At 45.9% G+C, this 23,513-nt stretch overlaps 1 protein-coding gene across 2 annotated transcripts in view; it reads left to right on the top strand.

The window, feature by feature from the left end:
• Positions 1 to 23,513, top strand: part of HEATR5A (HEAT repeat containing 5A) — a 177,026-nt gene that overhangs the window by 5,480 nt on the left and 148,033 nt on the right. For both annotated transcript variants that reach the window (XM_040411174.1, XM_040411172.1), the window contains exons 2-9: positions 68 to 279; positions 1,253 to 1,361; positions 1,970 to 2,119; positions 15,655 to 15,817; positions 17,212 to 17,372; positions 18,071 to 18,320; positions 19,255 to 19,410; positions 19,523 to 19,773. In XM_040411174.1, coding sequence (XP_040267108.1) covers positions 68 to 279; positions 1,253 to 1,361; positions 1,970 to 2,119; positions 15,655 to 15,817; positions 17,212 to 17,372; positions 18,071 to 18,320; positions 19,255 to 19,410; positions 19,523 to 19,773 — 1,452 coding nt within the window. The remainder of the gene's footprint in view (positions 1 to 67; positions 280 to 1,252; positions 1,362 to 1,969; positions 2,120 to 15,654; positions 15,818 to 17,211; positions 17,373 to 18,070; positions 18,321 to 19,254; positions 19,411 to 19,522; positions 19,774 to 23,513) is intronic.

The raw sequence follows: 23,513 nt of genomic DNA, 5'->3' as shown, positions 1-23,513 counted from the left end.
TTTATTTTGTTGTATGACGTGCCTTTAGAAAGTGCTGTGCATTAACCACAATGTTTGTTGTTTTTAGACTGAAGTGAAGCAGAACCAGAAACAGTTGGTGGAACAATTGACTTTAATAATGATGGGATCCCCTGGTCCTCCGGTTCGTCAGCTCCTGGCTCACAATCTTGCCGTTGTTTACAGCGCGGGAGACACTTTTTCTGTGTATGAGACAATTGACAGATGCAATGAGCTGATCCGCAGCAAGGATGATTCTCCCAGCTACCTTCCAAACAAGCTGTATGTATTTTCTTTGGTTATCAAATAATTTCTTTTTCTGTGAATACAGCACACACCTTCTCACTAACGAGAGATAGGTAAAGAGAATCTGTCATCATGATTTTAGACTGTTATCTACAGTAATACATGAGTTAGGCTACTTTCACACTTGCGGCAGTGTGATCCGGCGGGCAGTTGCGTCGTCGGAACTGCCCGCAGGATCCGCCGATCTGGCTGTGACGGAAAGCATTTGTGAGACGGATCCGGATGCGGATCCGTCTCACAAATGCATTGCAAGAACGGATCCGTCTCTCTGCTTGTCATGCGGACAGACGGATCCGTCTTGTATCTTTTTTCACATTTTTACCGGTCTGCGTATTTTGAATGCCGGATCCGGCACTAATATATTCCTATGGGGAAAAATGCCGCATCCGACATTCAGGCAAGCCTTCAGTTTTTTTTCGCATGCTACGGTTTTATCTTTTGCCCTGATCAGTCACAACGACTGAACTGAAGACATCCTGATGCATCCTGAACGGATTACTCTCCATTCAGAATGCATGGGGATATGCCTGATCAGTTCTTTTCCGGTATAGAGCCCCTGTGACGGAACTCTATGCCGGAAAAGAAAAACGCTAGTGCGAAAGTACCCTAATACATGATCACTATTTTTTACTTTGCTACTGCCCCCAAACCCCTGCATTCAGCACCCAGAGTTGCATTAAAACACATTGTCAGGACTGCTGTGCATGTGCACAGGAGTCCTCTACATTATGTTGGCACAGCAGCCCGGACTGTGTTCCAGCCTAGCTTCTAGTGCTGACATTGGTGGAACGGGAGGCAGTAGGAAAACAAAAAACGGCTATCTGGACTCCTTATCTACAGTACTGCTCAAGTGTTCCTGCAGGTAATACTCCAGAATCGTGGTGACAGATTGCCTTTACAGATGCATCTGCTGTAGGTCTGATAATAACTTAGCATTTTCACTATGCAGGGCTGCGGTTGCCTGTCTTGGAGCACTTTACCATAAGCTGGGCCGTCTTCTAGGAAGCACCTTCAGTGACACTGTCACCAACCTACTTAAAATTCTGCGAAGTGCAGAGGTAAGTTATAGCTGTCCACCCAGGCCACCCTTCTTTCCCGCAGCAGATTCTCCCTGTAGTAATCTTTTAATATTATAGGTGTAGTATCCTGATAAGTACTAACCACCAAACCAATCACCCCAGAGTGATAATAATGAGCAGAGTGCCTCACTAAAGCTATAGTATGGGCATGGATAAATGTAATAGAATTACCATCCTAGCTCTGTGGAGAAGGGTCTATAGCCCCACGCACAGAATGTGGCTTCCCCAGGGGTCAAGCAGGTCATTGAGTCCTACAGCTAGAAGTTCAGATCCTCTTCTTGTATAGATCTCCCCCTATATGCCCTAATAAAATGTATGATCCCTTTAAAGGGTTTTACAATCTTAGTTCAAATGCAGTCTGATATATCACTTGCTAGTGTATTGCCTGTAGTCTGAAATGTCACTGTAAACCAGTCTAACATGCAGTCTCAGGACCATGTGCTTGTTGTTGATGTGTGACGTCCTGGACTGTGAAGGTTAGAGCCCCCTCTACCCCAGAAGTACAAGACGTTGCTCATCACAGGCCTCTTTATCTTCTCTCTTTGGCATTTCTGTTTTTGCAAGAATATGTTTTTCCTCCTGTGCAGTCTCAGGGAAGAACCGAGATAATGCTCAGTCTCGAAAGAATTGTCGCTGGTCTTGGAACTTCTGTCTCCTCCTGCCATCGAGACATCTACAAGGCTGCACGCTCATGTCTGATGGATCGATCCATGTCTGTGCGCTGCGCAACTGCACAGGTGATTACCTCTAAGTGATCCTTATAGAAATGTCTGTCTGACTGTTAGTTTTTTGTTGTGTTTCATTGGGGCTTCCTCATGGAGACATGTATGCATATTGTGTGGTTAGAGTACAGTCTCTTTACCAACTGAAAGTCATCCCTTGGCTGCTGTGTACATTTATGTAAGCCAGAAAGCAATATGAAATACAAGATTGAATTTCAAAAGAGATGTGGCAGAAACTACCCTAAAACGGGTTATCCCATAATTAATGTATAAAATGAAAATCAGACATCATGTAATACATGAAATCCTCTTTCTAACAAAGCTAGAACCAGCCCTGTACACATGGATCCAGAGATCATCCCATTCATTGCTCCAATTGGTTTGCTACCTATATTTCAAGCTGCCAGCTTAGGGATGTGTCCTTACTCAGGGAACGTGCTCTTTCTGGTATCAGATGGAACTGAGCATGTGCTTCCGTCTCAGTGAGCAGGACAGAGAAATTAGAAAAAGAGCAAACAGCAGGTTTGCAGATAGAGTTCATTGAATAACTCAGTGGCTATAATACATTTCTCGCCCATATTTATTGGGGGACGCAGGAACCGTGGGTATAGTTATGTCCTCTAGGAGGCGTTGACACTAGTAAAAGCTGTTAGCTCCTCCCCCGGGAGCTATACCCCCTCCAGCCTGGAACGAGAGCTTCAGTTTTCTCTAGTGTCAATAGGAGGCAAGACCTCTCTTCTCTGCAGGGGAGCTTCAGAAGATTTTTTTTATTTTAGTTTCTTATTTTAATCTTTTTCAGGTGGGAAACAGTGGACGACTAGCCTCCCTGTTCTCCCGGGGGAGCACGCCAGCGTTGGTCCGCCACCTCCCCCACAAGAACACAAGGGGACCAGGGCAGCCTCGCTCCCCTGCATCCTGCCAGCTAAGGGTCACCCATCAAAGTCCCTCTTCCAGCTTCCTGCCACTACGTTGCCAGTAGCTGAAGGGGTGACCCTGTTGGACCAGAGGAAGGGTGAAGACGGCTGGACTGTAAGTGAAGCCTGCTCCAGGCCGTCGTCGTCGTCCCGCCCGCCAGCAAGATTCCCAGAGTGCGATCTCTACAGAGGGTTAATGTGCACTGAAGTGGAGAACAATGAGAGGTTGAGGAATTGCGGCGTGCGCTTTCTACAGAAAGGGTTAATTCCGTAAAGGGGGCTAATTTTGAACATAGAGTTCTCCCCTCTCTCCTTCCACCCTCACGGACAGCAGTAAGCGTCGCCCTCCGGTCTCCTAGCCCGACCGGAGGGGTGATTGTATTTCTAAGCGCTCTGCGCTTCGGGCCTGGAGCGCAAGTGAAAAGGGGGGAGTGGCCTACCAGCGGATCAGAGCGCAGGGAAGGACTGCGCAGCCCTACTGCAGCAACGGCTTCCGCCACTTCTTTTCGGGTGGCAGCCGGCTCCAGGCAATTTCGGGCAGGAGATGCAGAGCCTGAGGGGGCTGGGCCTACTCTTCCCGCCACTGCGATCCAGGAAGTCTTTCTAAAGGGGACATATCCTCCTGGACGGCGTCTCTCCTGGCTCTGGTAGGCTCTGTGTTCTCTCCTCAGGTTGCTGTACTCTCTCCAGGCCCAGATTGCCCTACCATGTCTGATCCCTCAGGGGCTCTGCCTCGGCTGCCAATTGCTGTCCACTATGCCTGTTCTGTATACCAGGCAAAATTCCCTTGCGGGCAATCGGATTCTGTCTGCTCTGCTTGTCAGAAGCCCAGGCAGGGGGCCCCCCTTAAGCCCGTACTGCTGCCTACCCCTCCGGCCGCTGAGTTACCCGATTGGGCCAGAACTCTCTCTCAGGCCGTGGAAAACCTTTTGCAAATCTCCCAATCCACCCTATCTATAGTGGGTCGCTTGGTTGAGAATCCGCCACCGGCGCAGGCGGCACCTCCCTCGGATGCACCCTCCAGAGATTCCCGCTTGGACGACCCCCCCTAGGTCACTTCCCTCCGGTGGTTCTGTCAGCGCACGACATTCACAAAAGCGTTCCAGAGTAGACCATGTTTCTTCCTCTGACGCATCTCCCTCTCCGCCCCGTGTATGGTCTCATTCAGGTTTTTTCTTCTCCTGGGGACTTGCTGTCCGAAGGAGAGGTTGAGAATTCGGATTTGGACATGGATACGGAGCAGCCCTCTAAGTTGGCCTCCACCGTGGACAGCCTCTTTGCTGCTATCCGCGACACCTTCCGGGTGCAGGATGATCCTCCCAACACTGACCAACAGGGGGTATCCTTCTTCCGTCCAAAACAGGCCTCTAAGGTGTTTCCTCGCCATAGTGATTTTTCGGAGGTGGTTTCCAAAGCTTGGGATCATCCAGACATGCATTTTTCTGCCCCCAACTAGCTGGATATCCTATATCTCTTTCCAGCAGACTGCGTTTCCACGTGGATATCCCCTCCTAAGGTGGACCCACCAGTGGCACAGCTAGCCAAAAATACGGCTTTTCCTATAGCCGATGAATCCTCCCTTCAGTCCGCTGAAGATTGTCGGATGAAATCCCTCTTTGCGGCCACGTGGTCAGCCCTTAGGCCCGTGTTCGCCTCCGCGTGGGTGGCAAAGGCAAAAATCTATTTGGCATCCTCCGCTCCCTTCCGCCGTACGGACTCCCTTTTTGTCATTCCGGAGGGTCCTCGCAAGGGATTGGCGGCCTCCAAGGTGGCAATCGCACGTTGGATTCGGGCTGCAATTGCGGAGGCTTACCGTGCCCAGGACAGGGTGGGCACATCTTGGGCTCGGAGAAATCACGCTTCGGCCGCACAGTTGTGTAAGGCGGCTACTTGGTCCTCCTTACTTACATTTACCAAATTTTACCAGGTGCATACTTATGCATCGGCGGTCGCTGCCTTGGACCGCATGGTCTTGCAGGCGGCAGTTTCTTAGATGCCTGCAGCGACGCTTGCTTCCATTGGTCTGTGGTTTTTCCCTCCCTGTGGACTGCTTTTGGACGTCCCACGGTTCCTGTGTCCCCCAATGAATATGGGCGAGAAAAGGAGATTTTTGTATAACTTACCAGTAAAATCTCTTTCTCGCTCTTCATTGGGGGACACAGCACCCACCCAGTATTGTTGTTCAACCACAGTTGTAGCTGTTGCTGGTTTGAACCCCGTTGGGTCCTTGGCATGGTTGGTGTTCCATGTTTTTTCTTTGGTTAGCTTGCTTCTCCTACTGCTTGTACACAAACTGAAGGTCTCTCTCCAGGCTGGAGGGGGTATCGCTGCCAGGGGAGGAGCTAACAGTTTTTACCAGTGTCAACGCCTCCTAGAGGACATAGCTATACCCACAATTCCTGTGTCCCCCAATGAAGAGCGAGAAAGAGCTTTTACTGGTAAGTTATACAAAAATCTCCTTTTTTAGTTACATGCAATTACAGAAGTATTCAGATTCAGGTGCTGGTTTGAAAACTGTAGAATATTTTTTAGTTTTCCATTTTGCCCTATGACAGCACCTGTGAGAGATCCGGCCTCCCCTTGGACAGAAAACAGGAACCCAAAGATCGCTTTAAAAGGCCCATTCTCCTTCCTTTCTTCAGTTTCCTGTCCACAGGAGAGGGTGAATTACCAGGATCACTAAGGGGGCTGTAGGGCCTCCCTCCCCCATAACACCGACAGATATGGAGGTTACCTGTCTGCGTAAGTCTCCACTAGGAGCTACTGTATGGTGTCTAAAGTCCGCCCTTTCTGCCTGTGGAAGAGGTCTGGGGATGTGCCGAGCATAGCGCTTCCTTCTTTCATTAGGCGGGGAGAGCAGCGTCCTAGTATGGAGCTCAGAAAATTGGAAGTCATGTCTCTGGGACTCAGCCTGCGTTCCAGCGACAGCATAAAAGGCGTGTCGGGCGACAGCATAAAAAGAGCGCCAATTTCAAAAAGGAACTCCAGCCAGACACCCAGAGAAGAGCCTAGGAGCTGCTAGTAAGCTCGGCAGCGACTTCTTCTCTGAGAAATGATTACTCCAGTGTTATGATGGAGAGGGAGACCAGCGTGCTGAATGCTAGGATGCAAATCTGGAACAAAGCATAGTATTCCTGGGAGGGTAAGAGGGGTATACCCCTGTCACTTGTACTTTTTTATGCGGGAGGCCCTTATATTATAAGCCATATAATGTGGTATATATGCATTTTCAGGGGCCTAAGGAGATTCCTAAGAAGGCTCCCCATAAGACTAGGAAGGATTGTGGAGTATGCAGAAAAAGGTTGAATCCATCCTACCCAAAAGCTGTATGTCAGTAGTGTCTGGACAAAATATGGGCTGAAGAATCTCCCTCCTTACTTCATAATATTCAAGCTTTGATTAAGACTGAAGTACAGCCTTCTATGGAAGAATTTAAGAAGTCAATCCAGGGGGCCATTATTTCAAGTTGAGGACGCAGATCTTTTACTTAGAGGTGTTTTTCTATCTCAGACAATGGGGGCATATCGCTAGGATATATCCCCATTGTCTGATATGTGCAGGTCCCACCTCTGGGACCCACACTTATCTCGTAAATGCAGCCAGCACAGTGAAGGACGGTGCATGCGTGGCTGCCCTCTGTCATTCCTATGGGGCCGCACTGGCTCGGCTGTTTCTGTGGGCCCCATAGAAGTGAATAGAAGCAGTAAAAAAAATACAGAGTGGAAAAAAGGTGGCAAATCAAAGGGGCTTCTCTTTAAGTCCCAGTCAGTGTCTGGGAAATAGCACAGCAATTACGTCAGACCTCTGGTGGGGGGTCGCCTTTCTTTTTTCTTTGAGGCCGGGAAGAAATCTTTGCAAGCTGCTGGGTCAGAAGTATTATAAAAGAAGCTTACCGGCTGTTAAAAGGAAGTTTTGGTTCTGGTGCCGGAAGAAGATTTGGTAGAAGTCCTTTATTCAACTCTTTTCCTAGTACCAAAGCCAAATGGAACTTTTCATACAATCCTAAATCTGAAAGACCTAAACAAATATCTGTCTTATGAAAAGTTCCACATGGAGTCCATAAATATACCAATCCAACATCTCTTTAAGGACTGTGTGATGGCGTCAATCGATATAAAAGATGCCTATTACCGTGTATCAATCCATCAGTCCTCTCAAAATTATCTGAGAGATTTGAATGTAGGATTCAATTCATCACTTTTAGTATCAGGCCCTTCACTTTGAGGTCTAGATTATTTTCTATTGGTGGGACATTCGAAAGTGGAACTAGAAATCCAGATTCAAGACGTCCTGAGTATACTGTCATTCCTAGGGTGGGAAGTAAATTGGGAGAAATCAACCCTTTCTCCAAGCTCCTAGTGTATTTTTGTGAAAATATGTCTAGATTCGGTTTCACAGACCTGTTTTCTCCCAGACACACACAATTATTTTATTCACTCTACTACTCAAACTAGGACCCTTAAAATATACCTTTTATTAATTATCGTTAAAATATATGCCCCGTTTTGGTGGCTGATATTACACAAAAGTGCAGACCTAGGGCCGGCTACTTAATACTACACGTACAGCAACCACAACGATTGTGTTGAATAAACAGGTAGCATCTCCGTCATCTAATAGGAGCTAGTGATGTTTCTAGTTCCCAACATATAAGGTCTGTCTCATTATTTGTGATGTCCGCAGCATTTGTCAGGACAACAGTTATAATAATGGAATGTACCTTATGGTGAATATATCCAAGTAGACACTGTATTTAGTGCTATTATTTGAATTTATCATTTGAATCTAGACCCCCTGAGTGGGCGAAACGCATTGGAGTATTGTATTATGGGGTATTTCATTGTTACCTGACTTCTGGGCAACATCTATCTTTGTTGCGGCAGTATCATTGCTTTATGTAATTTATTTGTTTCACCGTTCACTTTCACTGTTAGGGTGATTATAGGGAAAGTAGAGAAGGTACGAGGACAGGGAAACTGGGCAAAGGCTAGAGGAGGACTGCATTAGGGAAAGACTCACCGCATAAAAGGATACCAGCCGCCCCACCTAAGTATGGTATGACCTTCCCTTCTTTCTATTTTATAATTTTCTGTGTATCGCTGTTTATTCGTCACAATCGTTGTGGTTGCTGTACGTGTAGTATTAAGTAGCCGGCCCTAGGTCTGCACTTTTGTGTAATATCAGCCACCAAAACGGGGCATTTTAACGATAATTAATAAAAGGTATATTTTAAGGGTTCTAGTTTGAGTGTAAAAAATAATTTTATCCTTTCAAAAATCACCAGTTTTCCCAGTTGAGAGGAGTAACTGTTAGGGTCCTTTCACACATCCGCAATTCTTGCATTTTGCGGAACGGAATTGCGGACCCATTCATTTCTATGGGGCCGCACCATGTGCGGCCCGGATCAGTAAATGCAGACCCGCACTTCCGAGTCCGCATTTCTATTCCCGAAAAAAATAGAACATGTCCTATTCTTGTCCGCAATTGCTAGAATATGTCCCCATTGTCTGATATGTGCAGGTCCCACCTCTGGGACCCACACTTATCTCATAAACGCAGCCAGCAAAGTGAAGGAGGGTGCATGCCTGGCTGCCCTCTGTCATTCCTATGGGGCCGCACGCATAAGTTGATTTTTAACTTCATTTTTTCAATCCCTGTTGGCTGAGAAGTGGGAGTGGCGTGGCCTAACCAGATCAGGGTGGGGCTTAGCGTGACCTGGGGGCGGGGTTTTAAAGAGGACCTTTCACCGCTCCTGACCTGCCTATTTTAATAGCTCCATGCATTCCCCATGTACTAACAATTCTGGAGCCTCTATTCTTATGGTTCTATGTTGTGCCATTCCTTTATTATTTCTGCTAGAATTTATGAATGAATTGCTATTAGCGTTCACTAAGGGTACAGAGGGGAGGTAACCAGTTGGGGGTGTGTACCTGCACAGTCTGGCAGCACTGAATGGATAGTCAGTCTGTGCAGGTACACCCCCCCAACTGGTTACCTCCCCTCTATACCCTTACTGAACGCTAATAGCAATTCATTCATAACTTCTAGTAGAAATAATAAAGGAATGGCACAACATAGAGCCATAAGACTAGATGTTCCAGAATTGTTAGTACGTGGGGAATGCATGGAGCTATTAAAACAGGCACGTCAGGAGTGGTTATAAGGGAAAATAATATCATTCTGAATACAGAATGCATAGTAAAACATCGCTGGAGGGATTAAAAAAATAATAATAATTATTTAACTCACCTTAGTCCACTTGCGTAACCGGCATCTCCTTCTGGCTTCATCTTATCTCTGTGCAGCAACAGGACCTTTGGTAACGTCATTCCGGTCATCACATGATCCATCACCATGGTAAAAGATCATGTGATGGATCATGTGATGACCGGAATGACGTCACCAAAGGTCCTGTTGCTGCACAGAGATCAGATGAAGCCAGAAGGAGATGCCGGGTACGCGATCAAGTGGAGTAAGGTGAGTTAAATATTTTTTTTTAACCACTCCAGCGATGTTTTACTATGCATTCTGTATTCAGAATGCTATTATTTTCCCTTATAACCATGTTATAAGGGAAAATAATACTATCTACAGAACACCAATGGGTACCAAACACGAGTGCAAAACGCTTTACAATGTTTTGCACTCGTGCGGAAAAATCGCGGGTGTTCCCGTAACGCACCCGCACATTTTCCCGCAACGCCCGTGTGAAAGAGGCCTTAGTCTTCTGAGGGTGGATACATTGTGGCAGGGAGCGTCTGGGCTCCTTCCTACAAGAGTGACGCCCCTCTGGCACCTTTTTGCCTCATTTGCATACCAAATAAACTGGATTTTCAGAGGATAAAAACAAAGGAAAATGAAGGAAAAGGACCTCAGTTAGGAAGGAAGACTACTGAATCTTTTGATGCATGTGTCTTTACAGAGGAAGAGGTTCTAAGTCAGCTGTCTAAAATTAATACAAATAAGTCCCAGGGGCCTGATGGGATACACCCAAAGCTATTAAAAGAGCTCAGCGGTGAACTAGCAAAACCATTAACAGATTTATTTAACCAATCACTGGCAACAGGAGTCGTCCCAGAAGATTGGAAATTAGCAAATGTTGTGCCCATTCACAAGAAAGGTAGTAGGGAGGAATCGGGCAACTATAGGCCAGTAAGCCTGACATCAATAGTGGGGTTCTGCATTTTGTTTTAACTGATGATCTATCCTCTGGATAGATCATCAGCTTCTGATCGGCGGGGGTCCGACACCCGGGACCCCCGGCGATCATCTTTTTGAGAAGGCAGCGGCGCTCCAGGAGCGCCGCGTACTTCTCACTGTTTACCGCTGGCCCAGTGACGTCACGACTAGTATCAACTAGTTTGGGTGAGGCTAAGCTCTGTTCACTTGAATGGAGCTTAGCCCCGCCCACGCTAGTTGATACTAGTCGTGACGTCAGTGGGTTGAAGAGGACATTTCATCTGGCAAAACATTGTGAACTAAGTGTCATGATCTGTACAGCGGCGCCCAGTGATCTTACTGCACTTACTATTATCCCAGGACGCCGCTCCGTTCTCCTGCTATGTCCTCCGGTATGTTCAGTCACTTGGTTATAGTAGGAGGAGACTGCCCTTGTTCTCCTGGGCGTCGTCTTCTCCCAGGCTGTAGCGCTGGCCAATCGCAGCGCAGAGCTCACAGCCTGGGAGGTTTTTTCCCGAACATACCGGAGGGCATAGCAGGAGAACGGAGCGGCGCATAACAGCGTCCTCCAAAGATCCCCCACATAACAGCGTCCTCCACAGATCCCCCACATAACAGCGTCCTCCACAGATCCCCCACATAACAGCGTCATCCACAGATCCCCCACATAACAGCGTCATCCACAGATCCCCCAAATAACAGCATCATCCACAGATCCCCCACATAACAGCGTCATCCACAGATCCCCCACTTAACAGCGTCATCCACAGATCCCCCACATAACAGCGTCATCCACAGATCCCCCACATAACAGCGTCATCCACAGATCCCCCACATAACAGCGCCATCTACAGATCCCCCACATAACAGCGTCATCCACCGATCCCCCACATAACAGCGTCATCCACAGATCCCCCACATAACAGCGTCCTCCACAGATCCCCCACATAACAGCGTCCTCCACAGATCCCCCACATAACAGCGTCCTCCACAGATCCCCCACATAACAGCGTCCTCCACAGATCCCCCACATAACAGCGTCCTCCACAGATCCCCCACATAACAGCATCCTCCACAGATCCCCCACATAACAGCGTCCTCCACAGATCCCCCACATAACAGCGTCCTCCACAGATCCCCCACATAACAGCGTCCTCCACAGATCCCCCACATAACAGCGTCACCCACAGATCCCCCACATAACAGCGTCACCCACAGATCCCCCACATAACAGCGTCACCCACAGATCCCCCACATAACAGCGTCATCCACAGATCCCCCATAACTATGTCGTACCCAGCCGCGTCAGCGGCTCATATGGGAAAATCCAAGCAAATAGACCTCTAGCACAATTCCCTTAAAATATCGTTATTGCAATTTTTAGGGCCCTAATCGCAATCGCACAAAATTCCCATATCGTGCAGCCCTAGTTTTAACGTAACTTTATTCTTTCATGAGTTATTTACAAGTTTCTGACCACTTAAAAAATGTGTTCAATGTGCTGCCCATTGTGTTGGATTGTCAATGCAACCCTCTTCTCCCACTCTTCACACACTGATGGCAACACCGCAGGAGAAATACTAGCACAGGCTTCCAGTATCCGTAGTTTCAGGTGCTGCACATCTCGTATCATCTGAAGGCAATTGTCTATGCTGTGAAGATACGAGATGTGCAGCACCTGAAACTACGGATACTGGAAGCCTGTGCTAGCATTTCTTCTGCGGTGTTGCCATCAGTGTGTGAAGAGTGGGAGAAGAGGGTTGCATTGACAATCCAACACAATGGGCAGCACATTGAACACATTTTATAAGTGGTCAGAAACTTGTAAATTACTCATGAAAGAATAAAGTTACGTTAAAACCAAGCACACCATTGTTTTTCTTCTAAAATTCCCAATAAGTTTGATGTGTCACATGACCCTCTTCCTATTGAAAAAACAAAAGTTGGATTTAAAATGGCCGACTTCAAAATGGCCGCCATGGTCACCACCCATCTTGAAAAGTTTCCCCCCTCACATATACTAATGTGCCACAAACAGGAAGTTAATATCACCAACCATTCCCATTTTATTAAGGTGTATCCATATAAATGGCCCACCCTGTAGTTTAAGCATGCATGGGATAGGCATAAGGCCATCCTTCATATAAGATAGGGCCGGGGGCTATCCATAGTACTCAGTATATTGGGCAGACTGGATGGGCCAAATGGTTCTTATCTGCCGACACATTCTATGTTTCTATCTATTGTTGGAACAAAGGCACATCTTGAAATAAGGTACTAAGTGCTTTTAGGCCATGGCTTTACTTCAATAGCGATTATCCTGGTGACAGATTTCCTTTAAAGCTGACTTACAGCAGTGAAGAAAAATGGCTGGGTTGTTATAGAAACCTGGAGTAAAACTGTATGTGGAGGCTAACGGCCTGCGAGCTTCCACTGACTGATAAGGGTCATGTGACCAAGATTCTATTGGCTAATGCATTTTTTGGAAATATCTCAGGAACGGTACGTTATAGAGAGCTAAGACCTGGTCTAAAACCTTCCCGGACACCTGTCACAAATTTTGTGATTGTAAATTCGACGTTTTGTATTCCTTTAGCGGACATACACACACACACACACACTCACACTCAGCTTTATATACTAGATAATAATGAAACATTACAAAAATAAAGAAATCTGTAAGGAATGCATCCTAAAAAAACACAACATATATAAACTAGGCCTATGGATATTGCAAATAACTGAAGAGAGGAAGGGGAATGTGCCTTTTACACGTCCGTAAGTGTTTTGCTGATCCGCAAAACACTGACACCGGCAATGTGCGTTCCGCATTTCGCGGAAATAAAAATGAATGGGTCCGCACCCGTTCCGCAATTTTGGGTCCATTCACACGTCCGCAAAATGGATCCGGATCCGTTCCGCAGCATAGAGGAACTTCTGGACCCGTTCCGCAAAAAATAGAACATGTCCTATTCTTGTCCGCAGACAGGGACATGAAAAGACATTTCTATTAAAGTGTCGGCCATGTGCGGTCCGCAAAATGCGAAACACACGTGGCCGGTGTCCGTGTTTTGCCGATCTGCAATTTGCGGATGTGTGAATGGACCCTTAAAGTGATCTTTGGGTTCCTGGTTCCTGTCCAGGGGAGGAGGGAGGGATCTCTCACAGGGGCTGTTATGGGCTCATGGAAACTGATTACTGGCAAGTGTAATCTTGGTATATTTGTACCAAAACAAATGTTGGGTGGTTATAATGCAGTGTAAGATCACTTTGCACCACTCATTTTCATAGCAATATAAATGAATGAATATATTACAGATAAACACCGTTGGAAATAGAGCCTAAAAAGCTTAGGTTGAGTTCACACTTCAGTTATTTGATCAGTTATTTCCATCAGTTTTTGTGAGCCAAAACCAGAAAACCAGTAGTGAAGCCTACTGAGAGATAAGTTATAATGGAAAGATGTTTTTGACCCCCACCTAGTTTTGGGTCACAATCACTGATGGAAATAACTGAAGTGTGAACACAGCCTTAGGCCTCATGCACACGACCGTTGTGTGTTTTGCGTTCCACAAAATATGGATGGCATCCGTGTGCGTTCCGCAATTTGTGGAACGGCACGGACAGCCATTGATATTACTGCCTATTCTTGTCAGCAAAACAGACAAGAATAGGACAGGTTATATTTTTTTTTGCGGACCACGGAACGGAGTAACAGATGCGCACAGCACACGGAGTGCTGTCTGCATCTTTTGCGGCCCCATTGATGTGAATGGGTCCGCATCCAAGCAGCAAAAAATGCGGCTCGGATGCGGACCAAAACAACGGTCGTGAGCATGAGGCCTAAGGCTACTTTCACACTTGTGGCAGAGTTATCCGGCAAGCAGTTCTGTCGCCGGAACTGCCTGCCGGATCCGGCAAAACGTATGCCAACTGATGGCATTTGTAAGACTGATCAGTCTTAAAGGGAGTCTGTCATCAGCATTTCACTTTTTTAACCCTTCCCATAGCTCCCTAGCATGCTTACATTTAATAAAAACGTTACCTCTGGCATCAATCCTGGACTTATAGAACCATCAAAAACGATCTTTATAAGATATGCAAATGAGGGCTCGCAAGTGCCCAGGGGCGGCGTTACTCTCTTAGGTGCCCTGCTTGCTCAGCCTTTTCATTGCGTCCCCCCGCCCCTTCCTACCCTCCGCCCGCCCATCCTTTCCCTCTGACCGCCTATCTACCAACTTGTTATTCTGCCGATATCCCGCGCCTGCACACTCATTCCTTTGGCCGGCGCATGCGCACTGCGATGCCCATTCCTTGTACGGCATCTCAATAATTAATGCTCATGCGCCGATGGACCGCCTTCTTTGTCGTGTTTTCGCGTCGTTAGCCGGCGCATGCGCAATAGTTACTGTGATGCCATACAAGGAATGGGCATCGCAGTGCGCATGCGCCGGCCAAAGGAATGAGTGTGCAGGCGCGGGATATCGACAGAATAACAAGTTAGTAGAAAGGCGGTCAGAGGGAAAGGATGGGCGGGCAGAGGGTAGGAAGGGGCGGGGGGACGCAATGAAAAGGCTGAGCAAGCAGGGCACCTACGAGTGTAACGCCGCCCCTGGGCACTTGCGAGCCCTCATTTGCATATCTTATAAAGATCGTTTTTGATGGTTCTATAAGTCCAGGATTGATGCCAGAGGTAAAGTTTTTATTAACTGTAAGCATGCTAGGGAGCTATGGTAAGGGTTAAAAAAGTGAAATGCTGGTGACAGACTCCCTTTAATTAAAAATGCCTGATCAGTCAGAAAAATGCATTGAAATGCCGGATCAGTCTTTCCGCTGTCATCCGGAAAAAGGGATCCCACATTTATTTTTTTCACCTTTTTTTTTCGGTCTGCGCATGCGCAGATCGGAAGGACGGATCCGGCATTCCGGTATGCACTAATACATTCCTATGGAAAAAAATGCCGGATCCGGCATTCAGGCAAGTGTTCAAAAAGACTGAACTGAAGACATCCTGATGCATCCTGCACGGATTTCTCTCCATTCAGAATGCATGGGGATATGCCTGATCAGTTCTTTTCCGGTATAGAGCCCCTAGGATGGAACTCTATGCCGGAAAAGAAAACCACTAGTGTGAAAGTACCCTAACTCGCATGAGTGGAAACCGTGCCATAACCGGTCTAAACAGGGTTTTGTTCTTCTTAACCTCAGGTTATAATAGCGTTGTATTGCTATGAGACATGCGTATAATAAATTGGTCTCGTGACAAGATACTGTATAATCTAGGCCACTTTGTGTTTAACTAACAAAGGAACGCATGTATATTTGGAACTTGATCCCAAGAACATAAGAAACTACAAGTAGAACTACATTTAACCCATAACTTGCTGTACATAAAATAGAGAAAAATATGGCAGATACTTTCACAGTACCAATTCCTTTCCATTGTCCTCTCCGCAGTGTCTACTGGCTATTCAGAATGAAGCATCTTTCATGTCGGGCTCTGACCTTGAGAGCTTAGTTTCTCTTTGCTTCAAGGCCTTTGAAGGCAGCAGCTACGATGTACGTCTAGAAGTATCTCGTCTCTTAGGAAAGGTTCTAGCAAGGGCTGTGCATGGAACATGTGAGTCATTTGTAAATAACTTTTAATGGGGTTTACTTTTTAACCAGTTTTTCTGCCTTACACATTATTTACACTCCTCTTTATGATCATGGTAGATATGATTTTAATACTTGCACACATGGTACTATATTTTTGCAAAAAATACATATGGAGGTGTAAAGCACACAGGTGATCTGTGAGATTTCTGCATCCATATGTCCGTTTTGCTAAAGTATAGAAGATGTCCGATACTTGGATGCAAAATACAGACCCATTGAAGTCAGTGGGTTCGCAGAAAATGCAGAGGCAACACACACTGTATCTGTATTTTGCAGACTGCAAAATACATAGTCATGTGCATGAGGCCCAAGACCACTTTCACACAGTCAGTGTTTGATCAGTGATTTCCATCAGTGATTGTGAGCCAGGACCAGGGGCGCGTCAAAAACACAGAACAGGTGCAGGTCTTTCCATTATACCTCATCTTACCTTATTACTCCCGGTTTTGGCTCACAATCACTGATGGAAATTACTGATCAAACACTGACCATACATTGGCTGAGGGTAGCCTTAGACAAAAACTAGGGTGATGTCAGTATGTAAAAGCTGTAAAGGGTAGGAAGGAGATAGAAAGTGAACCCGTGAACCCATGTACCCTACACTGCATCCTAGGTGCCCTAACAAAATTTGGTTTGAAAAGTACAAACACCACATAAAAGTAAATTTGAAAATGACTCGCTATGCAACCAAATGTTGCAGTGTACAAGAACACATTTGCACGTGTATTGGAAAAAACTCAAAGGCAGGCACAGTAGCAGGAAAAAAAGTGCACCTCCAGCTGGTCGTACTTCAGTGCCTATGAGGCTACTGCAATATCCGCTGTGAAATGTAAATACGTGGGGTCTGACTGACCCCCTACCCCCCAATGGATTATCAGATAGCATATATCCACGACATCCTGGTGCTGTCCATTGTGGCTGATGTCTTATACTGCATTACACTAGTGATCAGAAGACAGCACTGACCCAGCCAGAGTCTTTCATTGAGATTTTTTCTGTGCTCTGAGGGTTGGTTTTTCATAATCTTCTCTCACTGCAAATACACATGAGCAGTGTTTCTTTCACTTCGGCTCTGTTCACACTACCGCTAACATTTCCATTTTTCTGTTCCATCACTAGAGCAGAAAATGAAAATAATTAAGTGCTGTCTCAATAGAATAATAGTCTGTCCAATGATGGATTCCAATAGTCCCCGACGGACCCCATTAACGTAAAATGGTTCAATCAGATTTCCATCATGGAATAGCGCAGCAGGCTACTTCCCAGCCTGTGTAACGGTGCCTTTAGTAGTTCTGTTACTGATTCTTGACTTTAATCTACTATGTTTTGTGCAGTAAATGTTTTCTACTTTGACAGCCTCTTCAAGACAAAGTACACGCAGATTATCCGTGGAAGATGCTCTTGGTCTGTTATCCACTGGATTCCTACGTGGAAATTCTGGGTTCCTACGAGGTGGTGGAGACATGCTGGGAGGAAGTAGCAGTAGCACTCGCCATGTGAGGCTGGGAGCAACTCAGGTACCTCTATGGACTAATCTTTGGGCCAGTTATCAGGGATGACCTATAGAAACAGTAAATGTGCCAGTAACCACCTGATAAAAATCAGCACCAAGGGCAACATCTGCATAGAGTTTGTATGTTTTCTGGTGTGAAAAAGTTGTAAACTGCACATTTGCAACTTTCTCACTGGCACTTGCAGGAAATATCTTTTACAAGTGCTGTCTCCCCTCCGGCCTCCCCACCTCCCTAAAAAAGGGCGTGGGGAGGGAGCAGGGGCGGCGTCCCTGTCACATTTATCATCTTCTACGCCAGTTTTCTGGTGTACAAAGACACTGGCGCTGGCGTAGATTTCAGTTCAGGTGCACGGACTGCCAGATGCTGCACCTAATTTATAAGCAGCATCCGGCAGCGCGTCTGGTTATCATCGCCCTGTGTACGCCGCCAGGTTATGATAAATCAGGCCTATGGTGATAGAGAATTTACATTGAGAGCTCTGTGGGGTACAGCATTTGATGACAATGTCCGTAAAGCGCTGCAGAATATATATAAATATAAGTGAATAAAATAAATAAGAAATAAATGTTGGTCTATGTAAAAAGATCTTCATAGTTTAGCGTTGAGTCGGTATAAATATTAATCTGCCACAGTATGTGAAAGAAAAAGTCAAAATTCTATAATCATTTAGTTTCTGATATGTCTATTAATTATCCCTGTAGGCTTACGTCATTTTTATCAGCACACTTGGAGGCCAATGGCTATCCAGAAATATCCCTTTGCTCTTGACTCATCTTTTGGACATCGTGTCCCATCAGAAGGCAACTCACATACCCGTGGAAGCTGCTTGTGCTAGACGTTGCATCTCCTACATCCTCAGAGCCACTTTAGGGGAACTGCTGGGAGAGAAGGCCCAGCTGGAAGCTGTCAGAGACATAAGTGAAGTCCTTAAGAAGCTCATGAAATCTGTGGGTATGTGGTTGGCCTATTTTTTCACATCCATCACTTGCTTTTACTTCCCCTAGTATTTAATCATATTGCATGTCAGTGGATTAATACGGGCAGACATTTATGGGGTCATTTACCAAACTGGTGTAAAGTAGAACTGGCTTAGTTGCAAACAGATTCCACCTTCCATTTTTGACAGCTCCTTTGGAAAAAGAAAGGTGGAATCTGATTGGTTGCTATTGGCAACTAAGCCACTTCTACTTTACACCAGTTTGATAAATGACCCCATTTGTTTATGACTTATATGCCTTAAATAGCAAAACTGTAATGTTGAATTCTGAGTACAATAAAAAAGGAAGGAAGTGTGTAAGCTATGTTTATCCTCCCTATCATATTCCACTCCTAGCTAAAAACTAAATCTGCATGACACTGCCCCGTGTGCATCTGGCCTTAGGGAGAAGTACAGTCATTTTATGAATGTTATCAACACTTGATTTATAGGTATATTATAATTTTCTGCACATTAATATGTGTTTTTTTCACAGTATGGTCAGTTATTATTTTAAGGGTGTCTGTACGTGGTTTAGTCCAGTCACTGGATCTGTATGTGAACGCTAATTGTGGGGCTGCAGGTGCACTCGCTGTTGTCTCAAATGAGAAGTACCGGTGCAGCTCAGCAATTGGCGGTAATCCAGGGCTGCATACACCACCATAAAGGCAGTCCCTTAGAGAATGAATAAGGCTGTGATGTGCATGCTCGACCTGCCCTTCTTTCATTTACAGGGTACAGGGTCCCCGTTACCCTATCGATCTTAATAGGTGCCCCCTATCCTGTGGATGGGCAGTTACTTCATCTAACCAGAGTACCCCTTTAAGGTTGTGATGTCGTGATAACATTCTGCTTGCTTTCACTGTGACAGCTAACTGCCATTGGGTTTTCTGTTTTCTTTCTCATTAGATGCTGTACTAAGTGACAGTAACGTGGAGACACGGTTCTGCCATACTGATATTGCTACCAGTCAGAATGCATTGGTCTGTGCCCTGCAAGAGCTTGGTGATCTTATCTTAGGATTGGGTACCACAGCTGCTCCTTTGCTGCGGGACTCAAGCTTTGGTAATATTTGTGTGTCAGCAAATTTGGGGAATATTTTCATGTTTGTCTGTGGATATATTTACAAAACTAACAGAAGATTTTGTTGTTGTTGTTGCTTCCCTCTTTCTTTTAGGGCTCCTGGACACTGTGATCTCTGTAGTTCTCCACCCTAGTCTAAGTGCCCGCTTAGCTTCAGCTTGGTGCCTTCGCTGTGTCGTTCTTTCTCTGCCTTCTCTAGCAGCCCCTCTTTTAGATCGTTGTACAGAACGTTTGATAGCCCTGAAATCCTCTCCCGAGGCAGTTAGTGGGTACAGTCTGGCCGCAGCTGGCCTTCTGGGCTCCATTAGACTATGTCCATTTGGCGTGCCGCAGGGGAAAGGAAAAGTAAGTATCGCTTAAACATCTTCCTTATAGCAGTTCTGTTTTTTTGTTTTTGATATAATTTATTTATGGAGCACTGAAACTCATTTCACCGATCCCCAATAGATGTCTTTCTGGTGCTGCCCAGGTTCCTCCTGCTTACTTCTTGTGTCTGAGTACCCAGGAAATGCTCAATCAGCCATTCACTGACTTAGGTCGATCACTGCTGTGGTCAGAGGTCATTTACAGGACCTCTGCGTGTTGAGATGGGAGAAGGAAGTAGAGTGCAGCAGGGACCTGAGCAGAGTTGGAAATACCTTGCCAGGGGATTGGTAGGATGAGTATCAGTTCTTTTATGTTAGCTCATTTTTTGTAACTTGAAAAATACAGTTTTTTTTAAAGTCTAGGGCAGCACACAACAGCTGCTTTCAAATTACCCAAAGAAATACATTGAGTATTGCCAATCTTTCTCACTTGTGTCATTGAGGAACTGTGGGCATAGCTTCTGCCACTAGGAGGTGACACTAAGTGACAAAAAAGAGTTAGATCCTCCCACCAGCTATACCCCTGAGCCAATAAGTTTTAGCTTAGTGTCCTTAGGAGACAGACATGCCTGCTGGAAGGTCTGCTAACTTTTATTTCTTCATTTTTGTTTTTTGTTACCTCACTGGTGTGGAGGAAGACGAGCAGGTCACTAAACAGATTGCTTATTCGCTACCACCAGATTGCAAGGACGTATGGCCTACCACCAAATCTGCTGTAACCCATCAGCGATCACGTCACCTTTTTTTAAAAATAATAATCTTTATTTATATAGTACCAACATATTCCGCAGCGCTTTACGATTCAAGTTTCTTCAAGTTTTTTTGGAGCATAGCTTCCCTCACCAAGGGGCAGCACACTGAAAAGAGTAACACAGCTGGATCTGGGCAGAAGACTCTGGAAGAGTGAGTAGCCGAGAGGTAAGTATATCCCCCTTGGCAGTCCACTTTCCCCAGCCCTACCACCTCTTCCCCTGTGCCCATGACCAGCACCAAGGCCCTTTTTGGCCCCACTTCTGTCCCTTCTGCCCTCACTAATCAAGGCTATGGCTTCTATAGCCATCTAGACCACGTTTAGCGACCTTCCTCATTTACTCCATTTCAGCATCAGGAGAGAACCACTTACTCATCCTGGCTTCTATTTTGTCTGGGTCTGGTGCCAGTGCTCCAGACCTGCTTCACGTTGGCCCCTTATTCTGCCCTGGCCTCTTGAACCGCTTTTGTGGCCCTCTTTGACACTTCTCCCCCACTCCACACTGCTTTATAATCCTGGGGGGTGAATTACCAGACAGTGTTGAATGTCAGCGGTCCCTCTACACATCCAGTGAGGTGCTGTAGCTCTTGTCCATTATAAAAAAAGAAAAGAAAACACTGTGCCCACCTCCTCACCCGCTCCATATTACTTGGTAGGCTGAGCTTCCAGTGCTGTGTACTGCACATTATATGATGTATTCTGCGGCTGTGCATGTGAGATGTGCCTATTTGGGAAAGACTTACAGGAGCTGGCAAAGGCCATCACTGTAAAATTACAATCCCCTCCCCACTTTCCTTAGGTCTGGATTTTTGCATGAACTACTGGAGAAGAACCGAAGCATCTATGTTCTCCTCCAAAATATAATGCCACTCCTCCAAGGCCATCTTTATGGTCAGTAGTTCTCTGTCACCTATAGAGTAATTACGTTCAGGAGCAGAAAAGACCTTAGAAAAGAACCCACACGTCACCATCCTACCTGAAGAAGCCTTTTGAGCCAGAACTGCCCCTGCACCTGTGGAAGATGTGTCCACTTCCAAAAGGAACTGCTTGGAGGCATCAGGATAATGATGGACTGGAGCAGAGGAAAAGGACTGTTTCAGAGTCTGAAAGGCAGATTTTGCCTCTGGAGTCTGGGTGCAGGTCAGGGCAGATATAGGTGCGGTGAGTGGAGAAGTGGGAGATGAATTGTCTATAATAATTTGCAAAGCCCAGGAATCGTTTGATAGACCGTAGACCAGATGGACAAGGCCAGTTTAATCTGGCAGATTTTTCTACGTCCATCTGTTGACACTGTTCAGAAATTATATAACGATGGAAAAAGACTGTAGTTTTTCTCAAGAAATCAAGATACACCACACACACACAGCGGAGTTTCCTGAAGATGTTGTTCATGAACTCTAGAAAAACTGGAGACATTGCGTCGAAGACGGTTTTTCACTCCTTGCCTTTGGAAATACGGATCAAATATAGGCCCCATGTAAATCTAGTTTTTTGAAGATTTTGGCTCTACGTAATCGAGCAGAAAGTTCTGGCATCAGAGGTAGTGATTTCTTGTTCTTTATTGTAATTTTGTTTAGACCTCAATAATTAATGCATGGGCAGTGACCCATGCTTATTTTTGACAAAGAAAATTCAGCTCCAGCTGGGGAAGAAGATTTGTAGATGAACTCTCTAAGTTTTCATTTATATACAAAGACATAGCTTGAGTCTCCGGAGGAGACATTGGATATATACGGCCATGAGGATGTGTGGACTTAGGAACCATGTCAATTTGGCAATCATGAGGACGATGTGATGGCACGGACTCTTCCTCCTTCTTGTCAAAGACGTCCGCAAAATAGTGATATGCTACTAGTAAGCCTTGCAGGTTCTGAGGTACAGGTGGAGGTCAAGTAGGCTGAACAGACACCTATCGCACTAGCGAGCTCTCCATCAGCCATGTGATTTGGCCTCTGAGGTTTCCTTGTCCATGACTAGCGCTTACCGCCTTACGGACTTTTTTCTGGTTTTCCTGGAGGTCCCTGTCAAAGCTTGACGGCCTCTAAAGGGATGTTTTCCAGGTATATCTGTTTGACAGTTGCTCGAGCATTCCGCTCCCGGGTCAAGGCACCAACCAGCGGAGTTATAGCCTGCCCGACCAGCGGTCAGTGCTTCTCGAGTTCATCTCCATGCATCAGCTTTCCAGTTGTAAAAGGCAGTGTCTTGGTCTTCCGGGCACACGTTCACCAAGTCTTACCGGGTGCCTTCCTAGGCATCGGCGGATGCTGCTCCGGGCAGCAAGGTCTTGCAGGCGGCAGTGGATTACGCATCCTCGAGGGCGTTTTCTCCATGGGCGTGTGATTTGTTTCCCACCCCGTGGACTGCTTTAGGACGTTCCACTGTCCTGTGTCCCCCAATGATACGAGCGAGAAAACAAGATTTTTGTGAACTCACCTGTAAAATCTCTTTCTCGCCCAGTGATTTCTGTTTGCCGCAAATGATGGCGGTTGGTGGGCCAGTATGGTCCTCAGTTCTGGTTTTGCCCGAACTGGCAATTGTCAGTTATTGGTTGTTTACCATATGTTTTTTTTTCTCCTACTCCTATTGCTTGGGCACAAACTGATATGCTCTCTCCAGGCTGGAGGGGGTATATCCGGTTATCACTTTTCAGCCTAGTGTCGCCTCCTAGTGGCAGCAAGCAGCTATACCCATGGTTCTGTGTCCCCCAATGAAGTAAGCGAGAAAGAGATTTTACAGGTGAGTTCACAAAAATCTAGTTTGTAAGAACTGCTTGTAAGAAAAATGGACATGCCATGTTGGCATCATAAAGTTGACATGTTTTTACTTTTTGAAGACGTTAGAGGGCTTCAAAGTTGAGCAGCAATTTTCAAATTTGTCATAAAAATTTCAAAATCAGCTTTTTTTCAGGGACCAGTTCAGTTTTGAAGTGAATTTGAGGGTCTTTATGTTAGAAATCCCCCATAAATGAC

Source organism: Bufo bufo, chromosome 11 (genome assembly GCF_905171765.1).
Source record: "Bufo bufo chromosome 11, aBufBuf1.1, whole genome shotgun sequence".
NCBI classification, from domain to species: Eukaryota; Metazoa; Chordata; class Amphibia; order Anura; family Bufonidae; genus Bufo; species Bufo bufo.
This window is presented reverse-complemented; position numbering and strand designations above follow the sequence as displayed.